A 27,002-nucleotide genomic window follows, 5' to 3' on the forward strand; every position below is an offset into this window, starting at 1 on the left:
TGTAAGAACACCTTTAAAAATTAAAATTTACTTTCTTAGACTAAGCTAGAAATAATTTGTGAAGAAGTAATTACTAAATAAAATTTAATACTTATCTTTACACTTGAAAGAGTTAGATTAGGTTAATATATGAGGAGATTAAGAAGATGATGAAGAGGACAAATTTATGAATTTTAAAGTTTAATTGTTGAAGAAGGAGAAGTTGTTGAAGGATGAAGATAATTGGGATAAAGATGATAAATTTTAAAGAAATTTTAATCTTCTTTTTCCTCTTCAGGTAAGAATTATTAGAGACGATGATTGAATAAAATCAATGTCACTAAAAACCTATATATCATCATATCCATCATCGATTAAATTGCTATAGGGATTAAATCTCACACATCAACAAGTGTGTGTAGCTCACATGGTTGAGTTATGAGTAGTTACAGGTGAAGAGGCAGGGTTCCAACCCTAATGAAAGATAATTTGTACTAATTTACTAACCACTAACATTTACCTATAAAAAAACAAGTTAAGTGATGAATTTAATAAAAAATTAACTCAATAACCAGTGTCAATAATTCACTATTGCTTGAGAACATATTTAACCCTTAATTCTTTTACTCTACTTATAATCAATATAATCAAATTACAAATCATAAATTTTTATCTTTTTAATGCATGAAATGGAAGAAAGCCCTCAACCAAAATGACAAATAGTAAGTCTCTCACTCTCTTGCAAGTTGCAATTGAGTAATTATGATATAGATAGGTGAACCAGTTGGAGTTTGGCATCTGTTATGATAGGATGTTATCCAATACCAAACAATTTCCCAATTTTCCATTCTATTTTCCTAGAAAAAAATATGACCCACTTGGGATTTGTCGTAGACAACATAGTGTCTGGTCACAAGAGCTTTACCATCTCCACTTTCCATAGCCCATGTCTTATGTCTTCGGCTTCTGCATGTGAGTTTTGCAATGCTTCGTTTTCTCTCTTTCCTCTGCTTCACGGTAAGCCATCAATTCTACCTGAAAATTTGCTGCTTGCTGTGATTATTGCAATTCCATTTTGTTGCTGCCATAGCTGATTCTATAATTGGAGTAACTGTGCAAAGTAGATTCTTTAAAGGGAGATTATTGTTGTTGATTATTTTTTAGTGTGACCCAGATGGTGTTTTGAGAATTTTTGAAGATTCATTAAGGATTTTGACTTTTTGAGAGATTTGTAGGATACCCATTAATCCATTATGGATACTTTGCTCAAAACACCTAACAAGCTTGGATTTTTGCATCCACTTCATGGTTATTCAGAGAAATTGAACAATTCAGGGTCCTCTAGGTTGGAGTTTAGGTTTGGTTCCAAGAAACCAGTGGTGAAGTGGGGTGGATGTGGTGGTGGTTTGAGGGCTAGTAGCAGTGCCCTTCTAGAGCTTGTTCCAGAGGTCAAGAAGGAGAATCTGGATTTTGAACTTCCTTTGTATGATTCGATGAAGGGAGCTGTTGTCGATCTCGCGGTTGTGGGAGGAGGCCCTGCAGGGCTTGCAGTTGCTCAGCAGGTTTCTGAGGCAGGGCTTTCAGTTTGTGCAATTGACCCAAACCCTAGGTTGATTTGGCCCAATAATTATGGTGTTTGGGTGGATGAATTTGAAGCCATGGATTTGCTTGATTGCCTTGACACCACTTGGTCTGGTGCTGTTGTCTACATTGATGACAAAACAAAGAAGTATCTAGATAGACCTTATGGTAGGGTTAATAGGAAGCTGTTGAAGTCAAAGATGCTGCAAAAATGCATTTCAAATGGTGTCAAGTTTCACCAGGCTAAAGTCATCAAGGTTATTCATGAGGAATCGAAGTCCATGTTGATTTGCAATGACGGCGTCACTATTCAGGCTACTGTGGTTCTTGATGCAACTGGCTTTTCAAGATCTCTTGTTCAGTATGATAAGCCTTATAATCCAGGTTACCAAGTTGCCTATGGGATTTTAGCTGAGGTTGAGGAGCACCCGTTTGACGTGGATAAAATGCTTTTTATGGACTGGAGAGACTCACATCTGGACAATAATATGGAGCTGAAGGAGAAGAATAGCAGAATACCCACTTTTTTATATGCAATGCCCTTTTCATCCACCAAGATATTTCTTGAAGAAACCTCTCTTGTTGCACGCCCTGGATTGCGTATGGATGATATACAGGACAGAATGGTTGCTAGGCTAAAACACTTGGGCATTAAAGTGAAGAGCATTGAAGAGGATGAGCACTGTGTCATTCCGATGGGTGGCCCCTTACCGGTTCTCCCGCAAAGAGTTATTGGAATCGGTGGTACTGCCGGGATGGTGCATCCTTCAACTGGGTATATGGTAGCAAGGACCCTAGCTGCTGCTCCTATTGTTGCTAATGCTATTGTTCAGTACCTTGGTTCTGATAGAGGCATCTCAGGAGATGGATTATCTTCACTAGTGTGGAAAGATTTATGGCCCATCGAAAGGAGGCGGCAGAGGGAGTTCTTCTGTTTCGGTATGGACATCTTACTCAAGCTTGATTTACCCGGCACGAGGAGATTTTTTGATGCATTTTTTGATCTCGAACCTCATTACTGGCATGGATTCCTATCATCAAGACTGTTTCTTCCAGAGCTGCTAGTTTTTGGTCTCTCTCTATTTTCTTATGCTTCTAATACTTCTAGGATAGAGATTATGGCGAAGGGAACTGTTCCTTTGGTAAATATGATCAACAACTTGATACAAGATAAAGAATAAGTTTTTTTTTCCTTCTAATCTGCTCTGTATGTTACTTGTGTTGTGAGCTTCCAGCTGTAGTGTTTTTTTTTTCCCCTACTGATATTATAGATTTTCATTCAGTATATATATATTGGTTTGATTCCTATTATTCTTTGCTTACTTTTGGGATTATTTTCCATATACTTGGATTGTATATTGCTTTATGAGGAAAAATATCCGTTCGTCTTTGCTGGTTAATTATTATCTTTTTAAAGAATCTCACACTTCTGCTGCTGCATTAGAGAATGCTTGGTCTAATTCTATCAAGGGCTTGTCTCAGAATTCATGTTAGGCCTAACTCTACCCCAAAAGTTAGGTTATCAAAGCTTATCTAAGATTTGTTTATTGGGCCATCCATAATTGAGCAATCAGCAGATGTCCACTCATGCAAACTTAAAGTTTCAGACGTCCAGCTCTACACGTGAGGGGTGTCAAAGTCTCACATTGACTGGAGATATAGCCAAAATAGTTCTTATATGGGCAGCGCAATCCTCACTCCTGAGGCAGCTTTTGAGGTTGAGTTAGCCTTAACCCGAATTTTAAGCCAGTCAGTTTTATCAACATCTTATTCCACTCTGTATCTGCTAGTTCATGGTTTTTCTTTCAAATCATTCATTTTATTTTGACCTCTAAGTTTGAGGTGCGAATGAATTCAACAACCTTTCACGGAGACAAATTTTATTTCTGAACTCAGGCACCATGTCAGTTGTGAATCATGCAATAACATGTTTTAGATGATGCAGTGCCTGAGGTATCTCAGTGCATGAATCTTTTCACCAGCTAGAGGCGAATAGCAGGCTCTTGCATTGCAGTCAACAAGGAAAGGAGGGTCCAAAGGAGTTGAAATGGGTTATTACACAACTAGAAAACTCAACACAACTGAAAGTGAAGTTACTTCTAAACTAAATAAATAAATCCTGAATTATTGTGCTTTATTCATTCTTGAATTTTAAATAATTAAGATTACAATGTATTAAAATATTGAGTAACCGGACTTGAGTTCAATGGCAAGGTCAGTGGTCAGGCATTAATGTTCAGGAATGCTTTTCGTAAGAGAAGAAGTAATCATTTTTTTTTATCCAAAGAACTCTTAGAATTTAAAAAGCTGACAGCAAACTATTTTTACCTCAGGATAAAATTATGAAAACGTGAAAAAAAATTAAAGCATACTACAGATGAACTTTGTGTCTGCTGTTTCATATTAGTACCTAGATATTCTTGCTTTCAATTGGAAGCATTTAACTTAAATATCTGATTTGATTAATTGAATGTGGAACCTTTATGACTTTCAGATGTATCATGATTGGCATTTAAATAAAATAGAAGCCCAGACTGATCAGAAATCAAATGCACTCAAACACGGATGCATTAGTGTGTGCATGTTAAAGATGAATCCAAAGAAAAGGTACTTTTATGCTTGCTGAGAATAGTTAACACTGTTTGGATTGTTGCAAGAAAGAATCCAAAGAAAAGGTACTTTTATGTTTGCTGATAATAGTTTTACTGTGTTTCGGTTATTGCAAGAAACGTCAAAGAAGCTCCAATCATCCGTTGGCGATACATTCAACCCAACACCAAATCAAACACAGCTTACTCCTTGCATGATTTTTGTCTCATAATTTGTATCCTAACGAATCATCAGAATTCATTATAACCCATTATAATGGTTTTCCAAACATACATTTAGTGGTCAAGGGTTCTTTTATTACTTCTCTTCTGTAAAAAAAACATCAACCCTAGACATGCTTGTTCGTGACTATCATATGCTGTGCTAATTGGCCAAACCCTTCATACTAGTAGCATTTTTTCTCTAAAAAAATGAAAGACAGTTGCTATAGCCAAACATTCTAGCAGGATTTATCCATCTCAAAGAAGAGCCCAAATTCGCATAATATTTAAAAAAAAATAGAGTTCTACTGAAATCAACACTTAATAAAGTGGAATCCTCATCTGGATCTAGGAAAGCTCTCGGCTACGCTTAGCAGCAGCAACAACAGCATTCATAAGTGTTCCACGGAACCCACCTTTTTCCAACTCATGAACGCCAGCAATTGTTGTCCCACCAGGAGAAGTAACATCATCCTTGAGCTGCCCTGGGTGCTTCCCAGTTTGGGTGACCATTGATGCTGCTCCTAGTACCTGGAAAACACAAATCAAGAGAACAGTTAAAAGAACAAGTTTTTCCAATGTATGTAAGGTATGCAGATTTTTTCCCCAACAACATCATGTCCACTGAGAATCTTGCTGCCATATTCAAGCAGCAGCAATTTTATTAACCGTCTAACCTTATTTATGTTTTCGGTCTTCTTTGGAGTACTAGTATATGCTTATCTTTTGCAGTCAAGTCTAAAAGATACATCTATACAATTTGGTTGCACTGTAGTAATAACTAGCGTTTCTGCGATCAGTTGGATGAAGATAATATAAACTAGATGGTTTAGATTGATTTGACTGGTTACTTGCTCAATCTGGCCAGTATACACAGCAACATAGCTGACACTTAGTGAATCCCTTAAATCAAATTCCAGGTTCATAGTAGGAAACCCTTATCTAGTATAGATTGAGTTGTGTTTACCGGACTTATAAACAGCACAGCTAATAATATCATTAGAAACATTTAATCCACAAAAGTATGAAACTGAAACATATGATTTTCTTAACAAAATGGATAACATTGGAGTATAAGACAATGCAAGAAAAAGCATCAGATGAATAGTAAACACTCAGAAAAATAAAGGATGAAATACCCTTGTTAAATAGTTAAATGACAGTATTTCACTTCACTTACAGTCTGAGAAGCTAGACTTAATGCAAGATCACGTGGTAAGCCAGCAGCTACTCCTCCATCAGCCAAAGCCTCTACTGCTAAATAAACATAAGCAGGACCACTGCCACTGAACAATTTAAGAGAAGTAGAAGAAAGTTTAGTAAATAAATCAAAGTTCTTTTCCAACTAGACATGTATGCAGAGAGTATATATGCTTGTATAATTTCGGGGCTTTCAGGGATGGTGCAGTATAGCTATTGTCAGAACTCAGAACTTAGAAGCTACCACAAGACAATCTAAAAAGTAGGGGCAAGGTTCACGAATCACTAGAACAGTTGAGGTTGAATCAATTTACAATGGTAATTGGGATTGAATGTATAGGCATTACAAAAAGAAGGATAGTTGGACAGGTGCGGAGTTTAGAGTAGAGGCCAGAGTTTAGTACCCATGTTCACACACAACTAAAACAGAAAAGGACAATTATCACCCAGCAGAAAATTCAGATTCTAGACATATTTTGTTCTCACAAATGTAAAGAGCTTAGAATTGTACGGGCATATTGTGACTTGAACCTTCTTATCCTGTCCTTGTACTAGTATCATATCTTAGTATGTTACCTCTAAGAAACTTTCAGTTCATCAAAGATAAAATGGAATTTCTTGAGCATTGCTTAGATAATATCCAGATAGAACTCTATCGTTGTAGAAAATGATCTACATACCTCAGGCCAGTTATTGCATCAAAATACTTTTCATCAGCTTTCCATATTTTCCCGATTGAGCCAAATAATTTGTTTATAAGATTTCCATCTTCTTCTGTAGCAGCTGCCCCCAAGCTCATAACTGTGATAGTTTATCTTAAGTTAATCTATGCATGCAACTTTATAACTGTCAAATATGCAACTTGATAAAGAAATAGTTGCTGTAAGCAATAACCATTGTTTCCTAGAAAAGAATACAAAATACAGAATTCCCATAATTAATAGAAGGCATGAAAGAAGCAATAACTTGTAATTTATGAAAGAAGGCCCTCATATAGTTGAGAATGTTAAACCCATGCAATTCATGCATCTAAGACCAAATGATCAAACTTTAATAAATGATCAAACTCTAAGAAAAAAAAAGGAAGAAAGAAATGCTGAGACTAAATGATCAAACTTTAATAAATATACATCTAAGAGACTACATTTTGGGAGCTGTAAAACCCACTCTCCATGAAATTGAAGAACAAGGTGACTAACAAAAACTATTTTAGTCATTCTCATTCATGAGTAACATCCAACATCTTACAGTCATAATGAATATTCTGAAACCAATAAGACTGCTAACTGTAACTAGCGACTTAGAATTAAGAAAGTCAATTATGGAACTGCCAAGTTATACAAAACAAGTCACATAGCACCCATTCTAAACTCTCAACACAGAGAAAAAAACTTGAAGAACAGAACACAATATGCTCTAAGACATAGTTATAAAAAGGCAATACCTGACGCTGCCTCGCCAACAGCAGCAGGTGTATTAGGCATCACCCTTATAAATCTGTTGTGACCAGCCCATTCCTACATTTACAGAAACAACCATTTCCATAAAAATATCCAACCTAATTAAATCTGCAAGGCTAAAGAAACGGAAAGTAACTAAAAACTACTTCCACAAACCATGTAATATATGGGATTTAAAATACTCTAAAGTGAGGGTTATATTTACAATACAAAATGCAAGTTGATTCAAACCCAGTTCACATTAACTTTTTACTAACAAACACTTGAATGAAAACAAAAAAATTGAAATAATCTTGTAATCAAGATAAAATTTCTAATAATAGATTCTGCTTGAGTTCAAATCAGCTTGTGCACCTCCACTTTTTCAAGATTTCCTTCATCTAACTTCTCCACAACTAACTATAAACTTAAATAGACTTAGTGCATGTTTGGACCACGGTGAGTTAAAATCACAGTAAACAGAAGCAACTTCTCTTGACTTTTGTAACTGTATACCGTGATTTTGACTTTCCTCGTGTATCCAAACATGCACTTATTTACCTGTTTAAAACCAAATACTTAGCCATAAGAAGCAATTCAGAATTTTCCTTAAGCTTCTTTTTTTATTTGCCAATAATCATATTAACAATAACAATTAACAAGCCATGTAAAAGTGCAGATATTCAGAATAAGAAAACAGCTGTGTTGTGTAACCTGAAGATCTTTCAACTTGACTCCAGCAGCAACAGAGACCAAAAGCTTGTTCTTCGTCAAGAGCGGCTTCAACTTCAACACCGCATCTTTCACTGCAACAAACACAAACTCTTCAATGAAAAACGAATCTAGAGCAAGCCGAAATCGACATTGAGATCGTGTGGCAATACCTACTTGAGGCTTCACGGAGAAAATGACGACGTTGCTTTCCCGAACAACCTGGAAACAGAGAAACAAGCAAACGAGTTGGTTCGAATTCGAGAGAGAGGGAAGAGGAGAAGGAAGAGAAGAAGGGAGAGTGGAATACGTCGTCGTTTGAGGCGAGGACGGTGACGCCGATGGCTTCGAAGGCGGCGCGGCGAGCTGGGTTGGAGTGAGCGGTGCGGATACGAGACGGTGGCAGTACGCCGGAGCGGACGGCGCCTTTGGCAATGCTTTCGGCCATTTTTCCAGCGCCGATGAAGCCGAGTGTGTAGGAATCGGCGGGGATCGGAACGATTTCCATGTTGGAGTGTTGAATTGTTAGTTTCAGAGAAGAGTGTGAAGTGACGACGCAGATATAGAGAGAGAGGTTTGGTTGGCCACTCTTCAAGTGTACACGTGATCAAGATACTTGAGGGTTCTATATTTCTTTATTATTGTTAGCCTTCTTGTTATTATGACTCACCAATTTCTTGGCTCAATAAAAATAATATGAATAATTATATCTTCACACCTCAGACTCATTTCTGAGGTGTGAAGAGGTGGAGGAAGAGAGGAGAAAGAAAGTAAAGATGTGATAGGTGATTTGATTGATAGAGAAAAGAAAAGTAGATAGAAATGAAGGTGGAAAATAAGTAAAGAGGTGTATATATATCATAACTTTTTAGAGAGTCTCTATTATATTTTCTTTCTTTTTTGTAAGGTGGCTTGTTTTTCTGATTGTGTTAGAGTTAGTTGAGGTGGTGATAGGATTGCAAGATGTGGCTCAGTTCTGGCATTGAGATGTGATTCTTTAGATTCAGGACATGCTTTATTGTGATTGATAAATTTATGTGTGTCAGCTCCTACGACAGCGTAATATGGCGGTTGATACATTTGCTTGAGTATGCAACTAGAACTAACTGCCTTTGGCGTGTTTTGAAGTTGCCGCCTACAAGTGTGGTGTTCTTGCCGTGTCAGGATGTTCTAGTTTAGTTGGTTTATTTTTACATTTGTAACAAAAAAAAATCTTTACTTCTAGTTTTACATGTGTTCATAATGAAACCGACCAACCAATCAAGTTGGTTTGGATTTTTTTCTTTTCAAATCCAAATCAAACTAAGCTGATGGCAAACCAAAGATGATTGGTTCAGTTCATAGTTTAAAAATGTGAATATGAATCAAACCAAATATGTGTAATTACTAGTTCCGTAACCCGTGCGTTGCACGGAAATTTTATGTTGTAATATTTTAATAAATAAATAAGCTATTATTGTATAAGGCAACCCTGTAAAGATAGATGAAGAGAAAAATGAAATAAATAATTGTAATTGTAATTGTGTTGTGTACATCAAACATTTCCAAAAACTTCCTTAAACACTACATTTACAGTACTGGTCTGTTGTTTGCCCGCCTCATCGAGTATACAAAGTTTAAGATCTTTTCTTGAGCGTACTCTGGAAAGAGTTACATATAACTGACCATGAGTGAAGACAGGCCTCAGAATGAAGAGTCCAACCTAAGATAGTGTTTGTCCTTGGCTCTTGTTTATGGTCATAGCAAAGCATATTGCAATTGGAAACTGTCTTCTTCTGAATTTAATTGGAAATTTGGAATTAGAAGGAACCAAGTTCATTCTTAAAATGTGCACTTTGTCATTGACATTTGTTCCCGTGATAACATTTGCACCAATAAAACGTTCACCAAGTTCGTCCACAATTAACCTGGTTCCATTGCATAAACCTGCTGCTTGGTCTATATTTCTCAAAAGCATTATTGGAGTCCCAACTTTCAATAAAAGTTTGTGGTTATACGTTCCTGAACTTTTAGTTTCGTTAAAAAATTTCAGTGGTAAACCACTCACCTTGGATTTCAGAATCCTCATCAGATCGCAAGGCACAGTCGGAGCTCGGATATTCATGCTCTGGTGCAGCTATCATCCCAAGCATTTAAGTGTTTATCATTTCAACAACCTCTAGTGTAGGGGCCAATATTGCCCTATCTTGAAAGAATTGAGGGTCTTTCATTTTGTGCGCAAGGTCAGGATATGTATATCTAATCAATTCCATTAATGGGTCAGGACTATTTGGGATGAGCAGATCTGGCGGGATTTGGACATCGTACTCTCCTGCTCCGGAATCAGGATGGTCGCCATTTCCAATTTTAAGAATCTATTTTGCAAACTCTTTGATTTCTTTTGCTTCATCAGCCGTCTCAGCTGCGGTTAGCTGCATGTTCTTAGACAATTTCATAACTTTGCAGTGTTTCCACAATGAGGAAGAGTTTAAAGTAGATTCGACGATTTCTTGTCTGCTTCCTCTAGTTATTACATGTGGTAACCACTACGTCACAACTTGTGGTTTAAATTATTTTAATGAGTGCTAGCAAGTTGCAACACTCTTTAACACAATTTTTCAACATGATTTCAATGATTGTTAAAACTTATGTGGTCGCATTAAATTGAAAATATAATCCATATTTTTAGTAGATCTCACATTAATTTCCATAAATAAAACATTTTCAAAAAAAATTCAATAAATAAAGAAGAGAATGTTAAATGAAGTATTGCTAACATTTTTATTTTATTTTAATCTTCTCCCTACAAATTACTTCTCTAGCAAGTGAACATTCCTTATTTTCTTGCTTTTGTATCATATATTTTTTCTCTAATAAAACTATTAATTTTATTTTGGTGAATAGTACTACTTTGCAAGTATTGCTAGTTGATGCAACAATTGCAAAATTTGGAAAGTGTTTTCAATTGAAGCAACGATTACCAAACACAAAGTAAAGGTACTTAGAGCAATGACTTTCATATTTCATTTAATTTTCAGCTCATCAATGTTATAGTGAGCACCAACGTTCTCCAAGAGATATAGTTATTTTGTTGGGGAATTCGGAAATTCATCAGTACACTGTATGCATCCTAATAATGTAAGTAGATATATATATATATATATATATATATATATATATATATATATATATATAAAAGATGTATGTCATGAGAAATGTGATATCATGTGAAAACATAAGAATAAAACACAACCGTTAGATCTAATCATGAATGATCCAGATTAAAACAAATTAATAGTCATGTGATCACTTGTTTTAATCTAAAACGTTCATGATTAGATCTAACGACCGTAATTTATTCTTAGGTTCTCACATAAAAATTACATCTTTGCTCATAACAAAATCTTATTATTATTGTTTTTTTAACGTATTATTGTTGTAATTATTATTATAGAATAGTCTTAATATGTATAGTAATTTATATCATATATATAATAATATATTGAATACATATTATTCAATGTATCTAAAGGTATTTTGATCGAAACTAATATTTTTTGAACTGAATTTTACCTATATATGCATATATCTTTAGTAAAATATAATAATAATAAAAATAATAATTATTATAATATAATAGTTTTAAAATGCAAAATGATAATTATCATATTGATAACTATTTATGTAAAATAATAGGTAGATATGTTTAAATTGGAATAATAATTTGTGTATATTATTGTTAATATTTTTCTCATAAAAAAATATTATTGTTAATATTTTTAATGTGAATTACTAAATATATGGAATATACCAAAAAAACTAAATATATGGAATATTTTTTCCCTAAAGCAACTATATATATATATATATATATCGACATTAGTTTTAGTGTTTGAAATTTATTTATATTATATTTAATAATTAATATATACATATAATAGAATAAAATACTATTGAAGGTATTTTGAATAAAAATTTAGTTTATTAATATTGACCTTTGTACTTTTTAGTTTTTATAGTATTAGAATATATATCTCTATTTATTAATATTGACTTTTGTTTGTGGGATTGCTTTTGGGCTTCCTTTTTCCCTCTGTTATTTTAGAGGAGGGTTTGTTGGTGTTTCCTCTTTCATGAGGATAGCTGTTTATCTTTATTAATATATTCTTTTGTTTTCGAAAAAAAAACTTATATGATTATATAATAACTTTAATGTAGACAATAATATATATATATATATTTGAATATTAATACTATATTTGAAAATCATTAAATATACTTACATTTTTATTTAAATAATAATTAATTAATATAATCATTAACATTTATTTAAATACTAGTATCGATGAAGAGCAATTTTTTGTATTTGGAATTTTGACAGGACAATTTAAAAAAAATCAATGTACTACTTAATAATATACATTTTAATTTTTTTACAGAAAATTTAGATAATTAATATTATAATTAGTATTTTCTCATGTGAATATTTGGAAAGTATATAAGCAATTTTTAATAATTGATGAATATTTTCTTCCTAAAAATAATTAATATATACATAGAATGAATTTTTTTTTTGAAATGAATGAAATATTATTAAATGTATTTAAAGGTATTTTGACCTCAATTTCCATTAATTAATATTTAAATTAATATCTTTCTTTAGTATTTATCTTTTGACTCATAGTTGAGAACACAAATGCAAACCCCTACAATGTTATTTGTTAGGACGGACACTTATAGTTTCTCAAAGGGATAAGAACATCTGGTTTAAATACATAAAAAATGGAAAACACTATTACATAATAAGATTGTACAATTGCTCCTTCCTCACCTTGTTTTTTCGCGACCATACCATATAACCCCTTCCAATCATTCACTTCTTTCTTTTCATTTGAACGACGACTCCACCACTCCCCTTGTTTTTTTTCTCTCTCTCATTCTTCTTCAAGAGACAACCGAACCACCGTGATAGCCACTACCCTCCTCCACCTTTATTCTCCTGTTCAACAATCTGAACCTACCACCTGAATCCTTACACCGTTCCAATCGTTCTTACGGTTTTCTTTTCTCCAAAAAATCATCCTAAGTCCACCATGCAAAGTCATATTTGTGTCTAACCTTATCTTTCTCCAACATTTTTCTTCGTCCTTCTTCCCTTCACCAAGATTTGAAGCCTTTCCCATCAGCACTCGTTAGATTTCCATATGGTTGAGGTAAAAATTGTCACTCTTTGTGTTCCCACTCTCTTTGACCTAAGGATCAATCATGAATAAATCCTTGATCATTTCTTTTTCATCAATGAAAGAAGAATAATCCTGATTTCATATCTCTGCAGGTTTGAAGCCTTTCCCATCAACACTCGTTAGGTTTTGATATGGTTGAGGTAAAAATTGCTACTCTTTGTGTTCCCACTCTCTTTGACCTGAGGATCCATCGTGAATAAATCCTTGATCATTTATTTTTCATCCATGAAAGAAGAATCATCCTGATTTTAGAGCTCTGCAGGTTTAGAAGCTACTACGAGAATAACTTCAGAGTGAAATTGAGGTTTCCAGAGGTCAGAAACACTTCGGGTATAAACATTACTCTCTCTGATTTTAGTTTACGTTTATGTGGTTCATTTAAGATTTATTGATTGGGAATATGTTTAGAGTTCTTTGTATGCATCTGTATTAAAAATCAACCTCGCTTGTGTGTTTTGCTTATATACGCTTTATCTAAGTGATTCGTAGTTAAGTTGAATTTCTAATTAGATATATAATCTTTATAAGTATTTGTGTATACTGTGTTGTCGTTAAGTATATAAGAAATTGTGTTTGATTGAACGATTATCTTAGTGTGAAATTTCAAATCCTGGAATATTAATTGAATTGATGTTGTTGAGATGGTGTTTACGTGCATTTGCAACTTTTCCTCATGTTTCTCCCCACTATCCTTTTTTTGATGCGTCTAATCCTTCTACTATGAGACCTCTAAAATTCTCAAATGGATCTCCACTTGAAAGGTGTGACATAAGAGTCAAGGTATCACCTCGTAAGAAAGTAGGTTCCCAAAGACATTCTATGAAAGAGATGTAATGGAGGGAGTTCACTATTGGACACTCTGGTCTTGTAAATCATACTTCACCTATGAAAGAGGATCCATGAGAAGAAGAATAGAATGAGAATGATGAAGTTAAATACGAATCCTGTAATGAGGTAGTAGATGTTTTGTAAAGTGTGTTTATGTCAATTGTTTCTAATAAGCTATTGTCTCAGTCTTTTGATGAGCCATTTCGTTTAATTTGGACCCCTTGATGTTATAACTGCATTTGTTTATGTTTACTTATGCTCAACATGTGGGTGTGGATAACGATTTGTTCGTCCTAACATATGTGTAAAAAAGAATGACTGCTTGTCACAATGAAGTAATGTCTTTGAATAAGAACCAGTTTTGTATAAGTTAAATGAATGTTTATACAAAATCAGACTCAGCTGGCTTCACCTTTTAGTGGATTTTCTAAACTAATGTTATTTAGGGACCCTACACCCTATGTGTGTGTGCGTGCGCGTGCGTGTGTGTGCGAATGTGGTTTTTGATACTTCTCATTCTCAATTATCTAAGGATTTTAAAATTGTTTTGATCATAAGCTTACAATCAGCTGAAGAAATGGATCCATATTCATCTGCATTGGTCTTCATCGAAGATAAGGAAACCATGGATGATCTTCTTTCCCTTCAAATGGAGGAAGTAGATTCATCAAGAAGGCAAGAGGAGTCTTTTACATCACCATTGGATAGTGAATGGGTAACTAATCCTAATCAATTTTTCTTTACTATTCTTAGAATAACTTTTGTGCTTTATGATTTAATTTTTTTCATTGTTGTATGATTTGTGACTGTTAGTGGTTGAACATCATTATTATTTTTTTGATTTGGGGGGAGGGGTAGATCTTACTCTCGTTTTTCGTGAGTTTAATGATATCTGAAATGAAAATGGTTTTGTTTTTAGAAATGACTTGTGCTAATTTCTTTTTAATATTTTACTGTATCGATGCATAAACTTTATGTTGTGTATCATATATACTCTAGAATAACATTCAAGATATATAGTGATTAGTGAGAATATGTATATATTGAAACTGAAAAGAGAAAACACAATATATGGGATTTGATTTTTTTTTAATTTTAATAAATCTATCCCTTTCAAAGATTATTCTTTAAATTTTGTAAACACTTTGAAACATTATGAGATTAGATTCAAAACCCCTTGGTTCGTGAAAAAAATAGTAGAGAAGGGATATGGAAGAATGTACTAATTTTTTATATGGCTTCACCCTATATATCCACTTGGACTACCTCCACTCCCCAAAATTCTTTGGAATTTTTCACCATCTGCTTAAAGACTATACCAAGTATTCTAAAGCCTATTCAAACTTTTTAACCAAATAACGTTTTCACATCTAGCCTTTTTAGGTTTAAACAGCCTCCCAATAAATTAGAAGAAATATATTTTTATCTCATTCATTATAATCCTTAAATGTTTGTAAATTATATGTTTATGATGGCTCAAGGAATGTTTTTATCTATACACGAATAAAGAATGAGAGAATGTAAGTTTTGAATGCATATGAATTTTTCAATTTCTTCTTGTGAGATCTCTATATTATTCATTCTTTTTTACATCCTTTTATATCCATTATATCTTCAATAAGATCACATGGCTATTTCATTCTGTCCATTTCATGCATTAAAAATGAGAGGATATCATGATGGAGTAGAGTGAGTGTGTGAGTTGACTTGCCATATCTTTCTTCTTTTAAATCATAGTTCTTTTAATATTTCTCTAACAATTCTTTCTATTTTAATAGTAATAGAAGTACTAAGCCTGTGAAAGAGAAATCATAGTATGATAGACACACTCAAAAGTGGTTTAAACAAATATTAATTTAAAATGTTTGACATTGTCACTTTTTTACGTTAGGCCAGAATAAGTGGTACTACGATGATGCATCACTTTAGAGAGATTCGGTCCTCTTAGTGTGTTAGAACATAAAACCTAGGTTTTTCTCACTTCTTCATGATGTTTGGTCGCTTAGCACATTGGTGAAACAATTCATTCTTTAGAATTAGCTAGAACTTCGTTCTTCATACCCTTGTCTTTAAAACCTTGGTGTATCCAAGCATTATTCATAGAACTTTGGTCTTCATAATTTTATTTGTATGCTTCGATAATATTCTTTAATTTGATCATTAGACTTTTTCCATAAACTTCAATAGACTTTGTGAAATATGATGTGTGCGCGTGTACACATATATTCTTTTTTATGAGCCTTTCATTTACTTCTTGTGGTTAGTAAGGATTTTAAAATACATAAAGAAAATACTATAGATGGATATTCATAAAAAAATTAGTTTAGAGCGCTAATCCCTTAGTTCAAATTGATTTTTTCCCATGGAAGTTTCACATTAATGAGAGGATGCAAAAACTACTAGAAAACACTGAGAACCGTGTAAGTGAAATGAATTATAAGAGTATGTTGACATGATTCAAACATATATGTCTAGAAATAATTCACAGATAGCCGACATGTATATCTATATTTTTAACTCTAACTCCATGATATTAACCATAATGCATCACGCATGAGCATATGTACTTATTCAATTTGTTACTATATTAGTTATAGTCAACTGAATTATTGCCATAAAAAAGACAAGGTATTGGATTAGGAACCAAACACTACTACATGAAAATAGTGAATATTGACTAATAGACAGAAATTAGTACCTAAAAGATAAGGAATTGATTGATGAACTTGGAAGTAATTCTTTAGAAAAGAGTGTATGTATGAACATTGATATATTATTAAAGTTACATTATTTTTACAAAACCTTAAATGGATCTATTCATGTTTTCTAGCTCCATTAAATTATTGTTGATTTTTCGTTCATATCTTTTTTTTCATCTTTATATATACTTAACATAAATAATATATATATATATATATATATATTTTCTCATTTATATTATGTTCAGCTTGAGGAACTTTCCCAAGTAAATCCTTCAATTCCAACACAATCAGAAGATGCAACTGATGCAGATCCAATATACAAGTTTCCCAATGAATCAAGAATGCTAACAACCAAAGAAACTTCTGAATCAAAAGAAAAAATATTGGCTAATGTACTAGAAACTAGTACTCCAAAAGATGAGGCTTTGATTCATGAATCTAACTTGAATTCCCTAAATGAGAAGGTACGTATGGACATTTTTAGATTATCAAGGTATCAACATTAACTAAACTTTCTAGTTGATATCCTTTTTTCATCTTTATATACTTTACATAGACAATATTTTTCTCATACATGTTATGTTTAGCTTGAGAAATTTTCTGAAACAAGCCCTTCAACGCAAACACAATCAGAAGAGGAAATTGACTCCGATCCGATATCATATAAATTTCCTGATGAATCAATCATAATACCAACAAAAGAGACTTCTGAACCAAAAGAACAAATAGTAGCTGATGTACTAGAAACTAGTACTCCAAAAGATGAGGCATTGATTCATGAAACAAACATGAAGGCCCTAAACAAGAAGGTATGTATGAACATTTCTAGATTATCAAGGTTCCAATATTAATTAAACTTTCTCATTGATATGCTTTTTTCATCTTTATATACTTTACATAGATAAATAATATATTTTCTCATGTATGTTATGTTTAGCTTGAGAAATTTTCTGAAACAAACCTTTTAACGCCAACACAATAAGAAGAGGCAATTGACGTCGATCTAATATCATACAAATTTCTTGATGAACCAAGAATAGTACCAACTAAAGAGACTTATTAACCAAAGGAAAAAATATTGGTTAATGTACCAGAAACTAGTACACCAAGGGAAGAGACAATAATTCCTGAATCTTTCATGTATGTTGTAAACAAGAAGATATGTATGAATATTTCTAGATTATAAGGGTTTCAATAATAATTATAATTTAATAGCATAATTAGATGTTTTTCCTCTTAAAATATGGTTTATATTTTATCTAAATATTTTTATCTCTTATATACTTCATGTGGTTATTTGAGTCATACTGTTAATTCAGAATGGAAGTCAAAGTGGAAAGACGATTTCAAAGTCAAGAAAAAGGACTCGATCTGAACGAAGCGATGGAACAACAGACAAGGTATGTGGTTTCAAAATTGAAATGATCATTTAATAATCATTTAAATTTTGATCAATACAACAAAAAGCTTACTAATAGGCATTTCCGGCTCATCCCACAAGCTTCCATAGGAATCATTAGCCTATGCAACCATAAGATAGTGTTAGAATAAACTGTTTATGTTAGATTATATTTTGAAAGAAATATATAGAAAAATTTCATTTTTCTCAAATAGATTATGTTAACAAATTAGGAAAAAAAAACTCTTACAGGTATAGAACCACCTAGTTGTTTTATAGTTTGTAGTAAAGTAGATATATTGTAAATCCATAATGACTTTGAATTTATTTTGCACACACATAGAAAAATAAATCTTTCTAATTATTTATTTCAGGTTATATTATGAAGAATTCCACTGTTAAAAAAAAAGACGAATTCCAATTTTATGTGTTCATAATGAAAGAAAAAATTAGAAATGCATCTGATATTTTTTTTTAGAGCAAAAGGGATTTATTCAAAATCAATAGAAAGGTACAAACCCACACAGGGGGAAAGGAAAAGAAAGCTGCAAAGCCTACCCAAAAGAGCAATGAAACCGAACAGAGAGAAAAAAAGACAAGAACAAGCCAAACCCTACCCACCACCAAGCACCCACAAGAGCCCCAAAACCAAAACAAAAACCAAGAGCCCGACACCAAAACACCTACAAGCGAACATGCCAATTCTCTCTATGCTCCTCCGCCAAACCACGAATAGCCTCCTCATCGCATCCCGGAAACACCATACCCACAGAAATGCATCTGATATTAGTTGCGTGCCTTTTAAACATAATCAATTTTTTTTCCGTTCATTTTAAAATTTGAATTGTAGCATTATTTTTCCTTGAGCTAAGAAGGATGCAAGAATATCATAGCATCTGATTATTTAATACGATGTTTTAATGTTAAAGTGAGTTTATGAATTCTTAGCAATGTACCTTTTTATTTTAATTTTTTCCGTTACCATTCAATATGATGTTTTAATGTTTATTAATAAACTTTCAGGAAATATGTGTTAGCAAGGTTGCGAAAACTTTGTTAGGTAAGGAAAAAAGAGAAGCAGTGACAATTGTTGATGGTAAAAAACAACAACCAGAAGGTAAAGGTTTCAATGTTAGCACTAAAATATTTATTTGTTCATAAAATGTGTAGACATTAGACTTCATAGTTTAAAACTTAATTCTACATTAAGAAATCTTATTTTCTATCACTGAATTATGTATAAACTAGGCTTTTTAAATTTTAACCTCGAAAGGTTAATGTAATTATGGAACCTTGAAAGTCAATAACGATTTCTCGTTTAGGATGATCAATAATCTTTTGCTTTAAATGGAGATAATTAGTGATACATACACACATATATATATATATATATATATATATATATATATGTGTGTGTGTGTGTGTGTGTGTATCTTTCTATTTTAAACATCATAATTTTAAACATGTGCCCTATTTTTTGTTTTGATATAAGAGTCTTAATTAATATTATGTTTTTACTGTACCAGATGTAGTGTTGAATCATCACAGGGAAATTGTGCCTTACCAACCAAGTGTCGCAACACCTGAAATCATTGATCTTAATTCATCTCAAATTGAAACAATTCATGTTCCTGCCGAGTTTTATGTAAACTCCCCCCCTCTAGACTTCTTTGTTCCTGTTAATGCTCCAGACGTAGTTATTTTAGAAGAAGTGGTGGAGGATGACTTTAAGACAGTCAGGATTGAGAGGCTAGAGCACTCTCTTAAGCAAATGAAACGGGAGCAAAGAGCTCTAATAGATTCCATTTATGCTGAAATTACTGAAGTAAAAAGGTATATGAATCAAGGGTTTCAGCAGATATTATCCTACATGAAGCTCATTACAAAAAGTCATCCATAAGGAGAGAAAACATGTGCCATATTGATGGACATCTTTTAGACCATTATGTCTTTTGCATTTTGAAATATGTATTCAATGAGTGAGTATAGGCTCACACTACCACAAAAAAGGCCTTGGGTAGCGGTTCTGTTATGAGTTGGGTAGCAGTTTTGCGACCGGTGCTTAAATCAGCGTTGCTAAAGTTGGGTAGCGGTTTTTAACCGCTACCCAATTAAAAGATGGGTAGCGGTTCCGCGAACCGCAACGCATGGCATTAAATGGGCAGCGGTTGAAAACCGCTACGCATCAAGGAAAAAACCGCTATCCTATATTTAAAAAAAAAAAAGGAGAACCGCTGCCCAACTTATTTTAACTTTTTTTTAACCGCAACCAAATGAATCAAAACATGCAACCAAATGAATCAAAACATGACTAAATTAATATTGATACCCAATCTATATAACTGTGCTGAAATCAAACAAAATAAATTCAACAATTTTGAGATCCCAACAATAAATAAACTGTATCAGCAAAAGAGGTAGAACACTCAATGACATCCTCTCAAGAATCTTTCCCCACCAAAGCTTTGCTAGACTTTGTCCGCCCAGTGATATCAACTTATGCAACATTTGAACAAATCTTCCAACCTTCACTGCATAGAAATCATGCAAAAAAACCACAATTAATTATGATGAATCTACTGATCCAGAATATTAGATGAATCATGATGTGCTCAGAATCATGAGAAGCAAAATAAACCTACATTAGACCAAACAACCAGCTAGCTAGCTCTATGAGTAACACTAAACAACCAGTTAGAAGATAGACATTGCACACTTCTAATAGATGTCTTATCTATATTTCTTAATGCTCACACTCAGCCAAGTAATTATGCTGATGCAACACATAGAAAAAGAAAAGCTATCGACATTAATAATTTGGGTGTCAATTACCTGATGTAAAAATCCTCCAAAGTTACTGAAAGGTTTATATTATTTTAGATGAGCATAAACAACTAACCTGATCAAAAACTTCTTCCCCTTCTTTATTTTTCCCCTTCTATATTTTTCTTCTTAACCAATTCTAACTCTTCAGCATAAAAATCTCCAGCTTTGGCGCTCTCTTTTCTTGTACTAGAACTTGCTGTGATCACCTATTTTATCTCATCAACAATGGATCAGGCCTGCTTTCATTCAAAAGCACCCAAGAGATTTAAAAATGGAGCAAAAAGATGAGAACACGTACAAAAAGATTTTTTACTGAATGCACTACTAAAGACAACTAAGGGACGAAAGGACGGAGATAAAAAAAAGAGCAAATTATGACCAAGCATTTCATAAATAAAATTATTAACCACTCATGCACAACAATAAACAAAACCAATCAACGCACTTGAAATTGAAGAAACAGAGAGCAATAAATATAGTGAACAAAGTGACATGAAGACTGCATGAAAGAGAAATAACTCACCTAAAAAAATGCAGATGAGTGTCAATGGTTTTACACTTGATGATTTCAACCCTGCCATTTAAGACAAAGTTCACATTCACATAACCATTGTTTTGCTCTCAATTGGTTAAATTATGCTGAAGATATCTGTAGAAGCTAGTTTTTTTTATACCTTGAGTGAGTTACCACCAAGCAAAAGGGTGATGCAAGGAATTGTTGCATTCCTGCAAATGAACAAGTTCAATCAGATAAATGTTAATAGGACTTAGAAATTATAAAAAAAAAGTGGAAACTTTAGAATAGGAACAATTTTGTTTTATGAGCAAAAGCACATACATACCCAAGTAATTGAAGAGTGTCTTGGATCACTCTTCAAAGGATAGCAATGATCTCAGGTTTCTACTCTCCTTTCTTGGATCTGCCTTATAGGGCTGACCTGCTAGCATATAAAAGTGATGTGCTCCATATCAGCAACCCAAGAATATGAGTAGGAGAACCCCTTTAACTTGCATCTCAACCAGTTCCAGGATTTCAATTTAATTAATTCAACTGACTTGTCCTTATTCACAACAGCAGTAGCAGATTTAAACACAATTTCATTCAACTAACCTGTCCTTAGCCTCATATAACAGGATCAGTATTTTGCGCACATCATCTTTATAGACAAATAATTGAAAACCACTATGAACAGTAGGCCACATTGCTCCAGGCTTAGGCTTTATTTCTTGCCACAGCAGCAGAAAATCAGATTGGTGTTAGTCGCATTAAGGAACACAAGATCAGACATTATTACAGCATACGAAACTTGCAGTAGCAAATAGCAATTAACATATTTATTGTAGAATGTCACCCAATTATTTAAATGTATTTACCTTGACTTGATCCAGGTCAAATACAAATAGATCATTGTAGTACCTACATAACTGATGAAATTATGGAATTGAAGTTATAGGTTATTAGATAAGGAAGGAGGGAAAGGAAACAATAAAGACTTCAGATTGTAAATTGTAATTATAGTTCAACACAAAAAGTCGAAGGCTAACCCTTATTTAAACTAATACTAGACTCCTAATTCTAAATAAATATGTATTGCCGACATTAAAACAGATTTTAGCCCCTCTTCTGACAAAACACATAAATGAGACAATTCCCTATAAGAGAACATAATCAAATAGCAGTATAAAAAAATAGCAAAATCACTTCAAGTGTCTATAAATAAGATGAAAGTAACAAATAATACAGATATGCACAAGCAACCAGCCAAAATCAAAATCAAGCCAGGCAATCTTCTAATCATCAAATGTGCTCATGATTCCTCTAAGAAAACTAGCCAAAAGCAAAATCTTACCTTCTATTCAGTGCCGGTGAACAGAAACAGAAGCTAAAACCAAACGAAATCGAAATCAGAGGGAGATATACACTTCAAAAATTAGTTGAAGACAAAGTGAGAGAGTAAGGGTTTCGCAAGAAAGGGAGAGTGAAACCTGAAAAGCTGATGAAGCTCTCGAATGTCCTAAGCAAGTGCTACCGTAAGAGTCCGCAACTTCGTCGATCTAGAACCAGAGCTACCCTGAGAAAGCACTTCGTGAAGAACAAGAGCTACCATCACGATGGAGAACGGTGAGGGTTTGGGGTGCGAGATCAGATGAGATGTTCGATCGTGAACGGTGAGGGTTCGGTGGGCGAGACTAGAAGAACGGTAGAGTAGAGACAGAGAGGGGGAAAGGGGAAAAGATTGGCGCAAGTTAGGGTTCCAATAAATAAAAAACAAAGACTTTGGGTGGCGGTTCCAATAACCAGTACCCAACACCGATAAAATATTATTTGGGTAGCGTTTCTATTATGAGATCCTCTTCTTTTCCTATTTTTTTCATTTTTACAACACTTAGGTAGCGGTTAACAAGAACCACTACCCCGAAGGCGCTGCCCAACGGCCTTTTTGTAGTAGTGTCATAGCCAACATTTAGTTTATTCTGCTTCCTTATTTGAAAATATCAAATATTTTGTACGGGTTATACAACGCAAGACAAAGGGTTTCATCTACCGTGTGTCAGTTTGTCAGGTGCTTCAGTTTGTCTTTTCACCATTGGATTTAATGTTATTTATTTGAACGGTCCAGATCAACTAACAATAAAAATAATTCATTAATTAAATATATATAACTTTACTAAAATACCCTTGTCTCTTCCAATGCTTAGCCGCCACCACCCCTCTCACTCCCATGGCAGCGGCGTCACCACCTCCCTCTCCTCCCATGGCAGCGCCGCCACCGCTTCCTTTGCGTACCGCAACGCCGCCACCATCACTCAACACAATCAGATCTGGTTCGCATCTCCACCCAAAGCCACCACCACCACTCAACACAAACCAGATCTGAGAACCCATAGCTGCCACCACCCCTCTCACTCCCATGGCAGCGCCGCCACCACCTCCCTCTCCCTCCCTGGCCACCACCACCGTTCGAACAACAAAACCAGATCTCCTCCATTGTAGATCCTTAACCATCAAAACTTTCATATCTGGGAATTGCATGTTTTTGTTTTCTTATTGTTTCTCAATGCCCACTGTTTCAACTTTCAGATCTTCTCAAACCTAATTTAGGCAAAGCAAGAAAAGAAAAGGTTACCCTTTTACAACTCTAGATCAACTTCGCTGAATTTTTTCCAGAAAATAAAACATGCATCTTCAAGAACCTAGATGATGTAAAGGAACCCAGATAATGCATAGGTGAACCAGAAAATAAATAAATAAAAAAACATGAAAAAAATCCACTCCACTCAAAACAAAAACTCCAAAACCCATGCAATTGCCACTGTTTCTTTTTGTTGTTTGGTGATGATGAAAGAAATTGATTGATTTTTAAAGCTTCAGTGGTTGCCATTGTTTCCCATAACTGCATGGCAAAAAGAAATTGTGCAAACAAATGGGTAACCCTCTCCCCTGGCAGCGCCGCCACCACTTCCTTTGCGTACCGCAACGCCGCCACCACCACTCAACACAACCAGATCTGGTTCGCTTGCAGGAAACGGGTCGACCCATTCCCATTATTGCAAAGCCTAACCACAGTAACCACCATCCAAAGCAGAAAACCCAGTGTGAGTTGGTGATGATGGAAGGAGAAAGATGGAATAATTTGAGCAAGGAAGGTTATTTTTGTCTTATTACTCATATAGTAAAACTGAAGCACCGTGTGTCAGTTTCAGACTGACACACGGTAGGCGCCCCCAAGACAAAGACAAAGATGTTTTGTAATGAGTTTTGTCAATGTTGTTTTTATTACTTTTATCACATTCTATTTCCATCACTACAATTGCCTTGAGAATTACAATGAAATGTAAAATTTCAAAATTACATCATGAAAATGAAAATTACAATGGATATTAGGACGTTGCATTTTTAGTTCATTACAAGAAATAACATACTTTTTAGCCTAAGTTGTATTGTTGTAGAATCTATAAAAACCTGCTAAATTTCATGTCAATTATATGCTTTACCTCAAACTTGGTTTCATCTACCGTGTGTCAGTTTCAAACTGACACACGGTGCTTCAGTTTGTCTTTTCACCATTAGATTTAATGTTATTTATTTGAACTGTCCAGATCAACTAACAATAAAAATAATTCATTAATTAAATATATATAACTTTACTAAAATACCCTTGTCTCTTCCAATGCTTAGTCGCCACCACCCCTCTCACTCCCATGGCAGCGGCGCCACCACCTCCCTCTCCCTCCCATGGCAGCGCCGCCACCGCTTCCTTTGCGTACCGCAACGCCGCCACCATCACTCAACATAACCAAATCTGGTTCGCATCTCCACCCAAAGCCACCACCACCACTCAACACAAACCAGATCTGAGAACCCATAGCTGCCACCACCCCTCTCACTCCCATGGCAGCACCGCCACCACCTCCCTCTCCCTCCCTGGCCACCACCACCGTTCGAACAACAAAACCAGATCTCCTCCATTGTAGATCCTTAACTGTTGAAAGATTTTTCTACACTGATACTACTTTCAAAATCCTCAAGATTCAATTGTAGTATAGCATAGGGTTTTTGTCGTATCCGCAGGGAATTGCTAATACAAATGTCGTTCTCTAGTGAAATTACTCAAGCAATGGATTTCCAAAAGGGTTGATGATTTTAGTGATCAAATGCTAATGTAAATTAAATAAAGCGAGAATAAAAGATGATTGATATCAAGAGAGAAAGCTGTTGGAATTGGAGTTCACCGTTTAACTATTAGTTTCCTATGATTCTACATGAATATTCATTCCTATCCATGATTCATCTACACCATTTCTACCCTACTTCATTGATTCCTCACATGAGTGGATATCTATAACTTACTTTCCTAAACATTGATTCCTCACATGCATAGAAAAGCTAAGTTATCTTTAAGCTCGGATGTTTAAGGGACTAACAAACCTAACTCTATTCCTAGCAATTAGATTTATTAGATGGTTAACTCTAGGTCGGACTCTAGACGTTGTAGCTTCCGCTCTTACGCCGAATCAAGCGATATGTTTTAGGTGCGCAAACTAAAACATAAGATTAAGAACAAGAGAAAACTATTGAATCATGTAATAGAAACGATATTTTCATATAGAAATCAAGAAGAACAAGTCATAGTTAATGGCTACATCCAAATCCAACAAAGAAACTTAGCAACCCATATCCATGAATTGCTTACAAATCTTACAAGATGAAACTAAGGTGAAAGCGGCGACCCGTGCCGTCCTCGATGTGTCTCCAGCACGATGGATGGTACGGGTCGCCGCTTTCACCTTAGTTTCATCTTGTAAGATTTGTAAGCAATTCATGGATATGGGTTGCTAAGTTTCTTTGTTGGATTTGGATGTAGCCATTAACTATGACTTGTTCTTCTTGATTTCTATATGAAAATATCGTTTCTATTACATGATTCAATAGTTTTCTCTTGTTCTTAATCTTATGTTTTAGTTTGCGCACCTAGAACATATCGCTTGATTCGGCGTAAGAACGGAAGCTACAACGTCTAGAGTCCGACCTAGAGTTAACCATCTAATAAATCTAATTGCTAGGAATAGAGTTAGGTTTGTTAGTCCCTTAAACATCCGAGCTTAAAGATAACTTAGCTTTTCTATGCATGTGAGGAATCAATGTTTAGGAAAGTAAGTTATAGATATCCACTCATGTGAGGAATCAATGAAGTAGGGTAGAAATGGTGTAGATGAATCATGGATAGGAATGAATATTCATGTAGAATCATAGGACACTAATAGTTAAACGGTGAACTCCAATTCCAACAGCTTTCTCTCTTGATATCAATCAACTTTTATTCTCGCTTTATTTAATTTACATTAGCATTTGATCACTAAAATCATCAACCCTTTTGGAAATCCATTGCTTGAGTAATTTCACTAGAGAACGACATTTGTATTAGCAATTCCCTGCGGATACGACAAAAACCCTATGCTATACTACAATTGAATCTTGAGGATTTTGAAAGTAGTATCAGTGTAGAAAAATCTTTCAACAAAATGGCGCCGTTGCCGGGGAATTGCGTCAATACAAAAACATTGCTTTAGTTTCTTATCTTGAGCAATGGTTGATATAGTAGATAATTTTCTTTCTTTTGTTATCTTTAATTATCTTGTTTACTGACTTTCTTGGTTAGGTTGTATTTTCACTTTGTGTATGCAAGGTAAAACTTCAGTTGGTCAACTGTTGTTCGATCCCGAGATCGAAGCTACAGCTAGAAGGAACAATAGCAAGACAAAGAGGAGAAAACAATTAGCTAAGGAAAGAAAGGAACAAGAAG

At 34.2% G+C, this 27,002-nt stretch overlaps 2 protein-coding genes across 5 annotated transcripts; one reads left to right on the top strand and one right to left on the bottom strand.

The window, feature by feature from the left end:
* Nucleotides 1–765: 765 nt before the first annotated feature.
* On the top strand, nt 766–4,420 carry LOC130730096 (lycopene beta cyclase, chloroplastic/chromoplastic). Of its 3 annotated transcripts, XR_009016239.1 has the most exons (5): nt 766–996; nt 3,005–3,277; nt 3,457–3,647; nt 4,055–4,167; nt 4,287–4,420. XR_009016239.1 is itself a non-coding variant. In XM_057581989.1 (2 exons), the coding sequence occupies exon 2, from the start codon at nt 1,233–1,235 to the stop codon at nt 2,739–2,741; it is 1,509 nt and encodes a 502-aa protein (XP_057437972.1). In that variant the 5' UTR covers nt 841–996; nt 1,215–1,232; the 3' UTR covers nt 2,742–2,871. The 3 variants fall into 3 exon arrangements, 1 of the variants encoding a protein (XP_057437972.1); XR_009016238.1 differs by having other exon boundaries at nt 3,005–3,647; XM_057581989.1 differs by lacking the exons at nt 3,005–3,277; nt 3,457–3,647; nt 4,055–4,167; nt 4,287–4,420 and adding an exon at nt 1,215–2,871 and having other exon boundaries at nt 841–996.
* Nucleotides 4,421–4,444: 24 nt separating this feature from the next.
* Nucleotides 4,445–8,228, bottom strand: LOC130730097 (pyrroline-5-carboxylate reductase). 2 transcript variants are annotated; one of them, XM_057581991.1, is made up of 7 exons: nt 8,031–8,228; nt 7,894–7,942; nt 7,724–7,815; nt 7,015–7,087; nt 6,251–6,371; nt 5,551–5,656; nt 4,445–4,901 (listed from the first exon to the last, which is right to left on the bottom strand). In XM_057581991.1, exons 1-7 carry the CDS (start codon nt 8,226–8,228, stop codon nt 4,719–4,721), a joined length of 822 nt encoding a protein of 273 aa, XP_057437974.1. In that variant the 3' UTR covers nt 4,445–4,718. The 2 variants fall into 2 exon arrangements, with proteins under 2 accessions (XP_057437974.1, XP_057437973.1); XM_057581990.1 differs by having other exon boundaries at nt 7,724–7,942.
* Between the last annotated feature and the right edge of the window lie 18,774 nt (nt 8,229–27,002).

Source organism: Lotus japonicus, chromosome 1 (assembly GCF_012489685.1).
Source record: "Lotus japonicus ecotype B-129 chromosome 1, LjGifu_v1.2".
Classification (NCBI taxonomy): Eukaryota; Viridiplantae; Streptophyta; class Magnoliopsida; order Fabales; family Fabaceae; genus Lotus; species Lotus japonicus.

Excerpts from the sequence above, each read along its gene's own strand:
- LOC130730096 (XM_057581989.1), top strand. The coding sequence starts at position 1,233 with ATGGATACTTTGCTCAAAACACCTAACAAGCTTGGATTTTTGCATCCA.
- LOC130730097 (XM_057581990.1), bottom strand. The coding sequence starts at position 8,228 with ATGGAAATCGTTCCGATCCCCGCCGATTCCTACACACTCGGCTTCATC. Across the intron at positions 6,372-7,014 it reads TGTTGGCGAGGCAGCGTCAG|TTATGAGCTTGGGGGCAGCT; the intron begins GTATTGCCTTTT and ends AAACTATCACAG. Across the intron at positions 5,657-6,250 it reads GATGCAATAACTGGCCTGAG|TGGCAGTGGTCCTGCTTATG; the intron begins GTATGTAGATCA and ends TAAATTGTTCAG.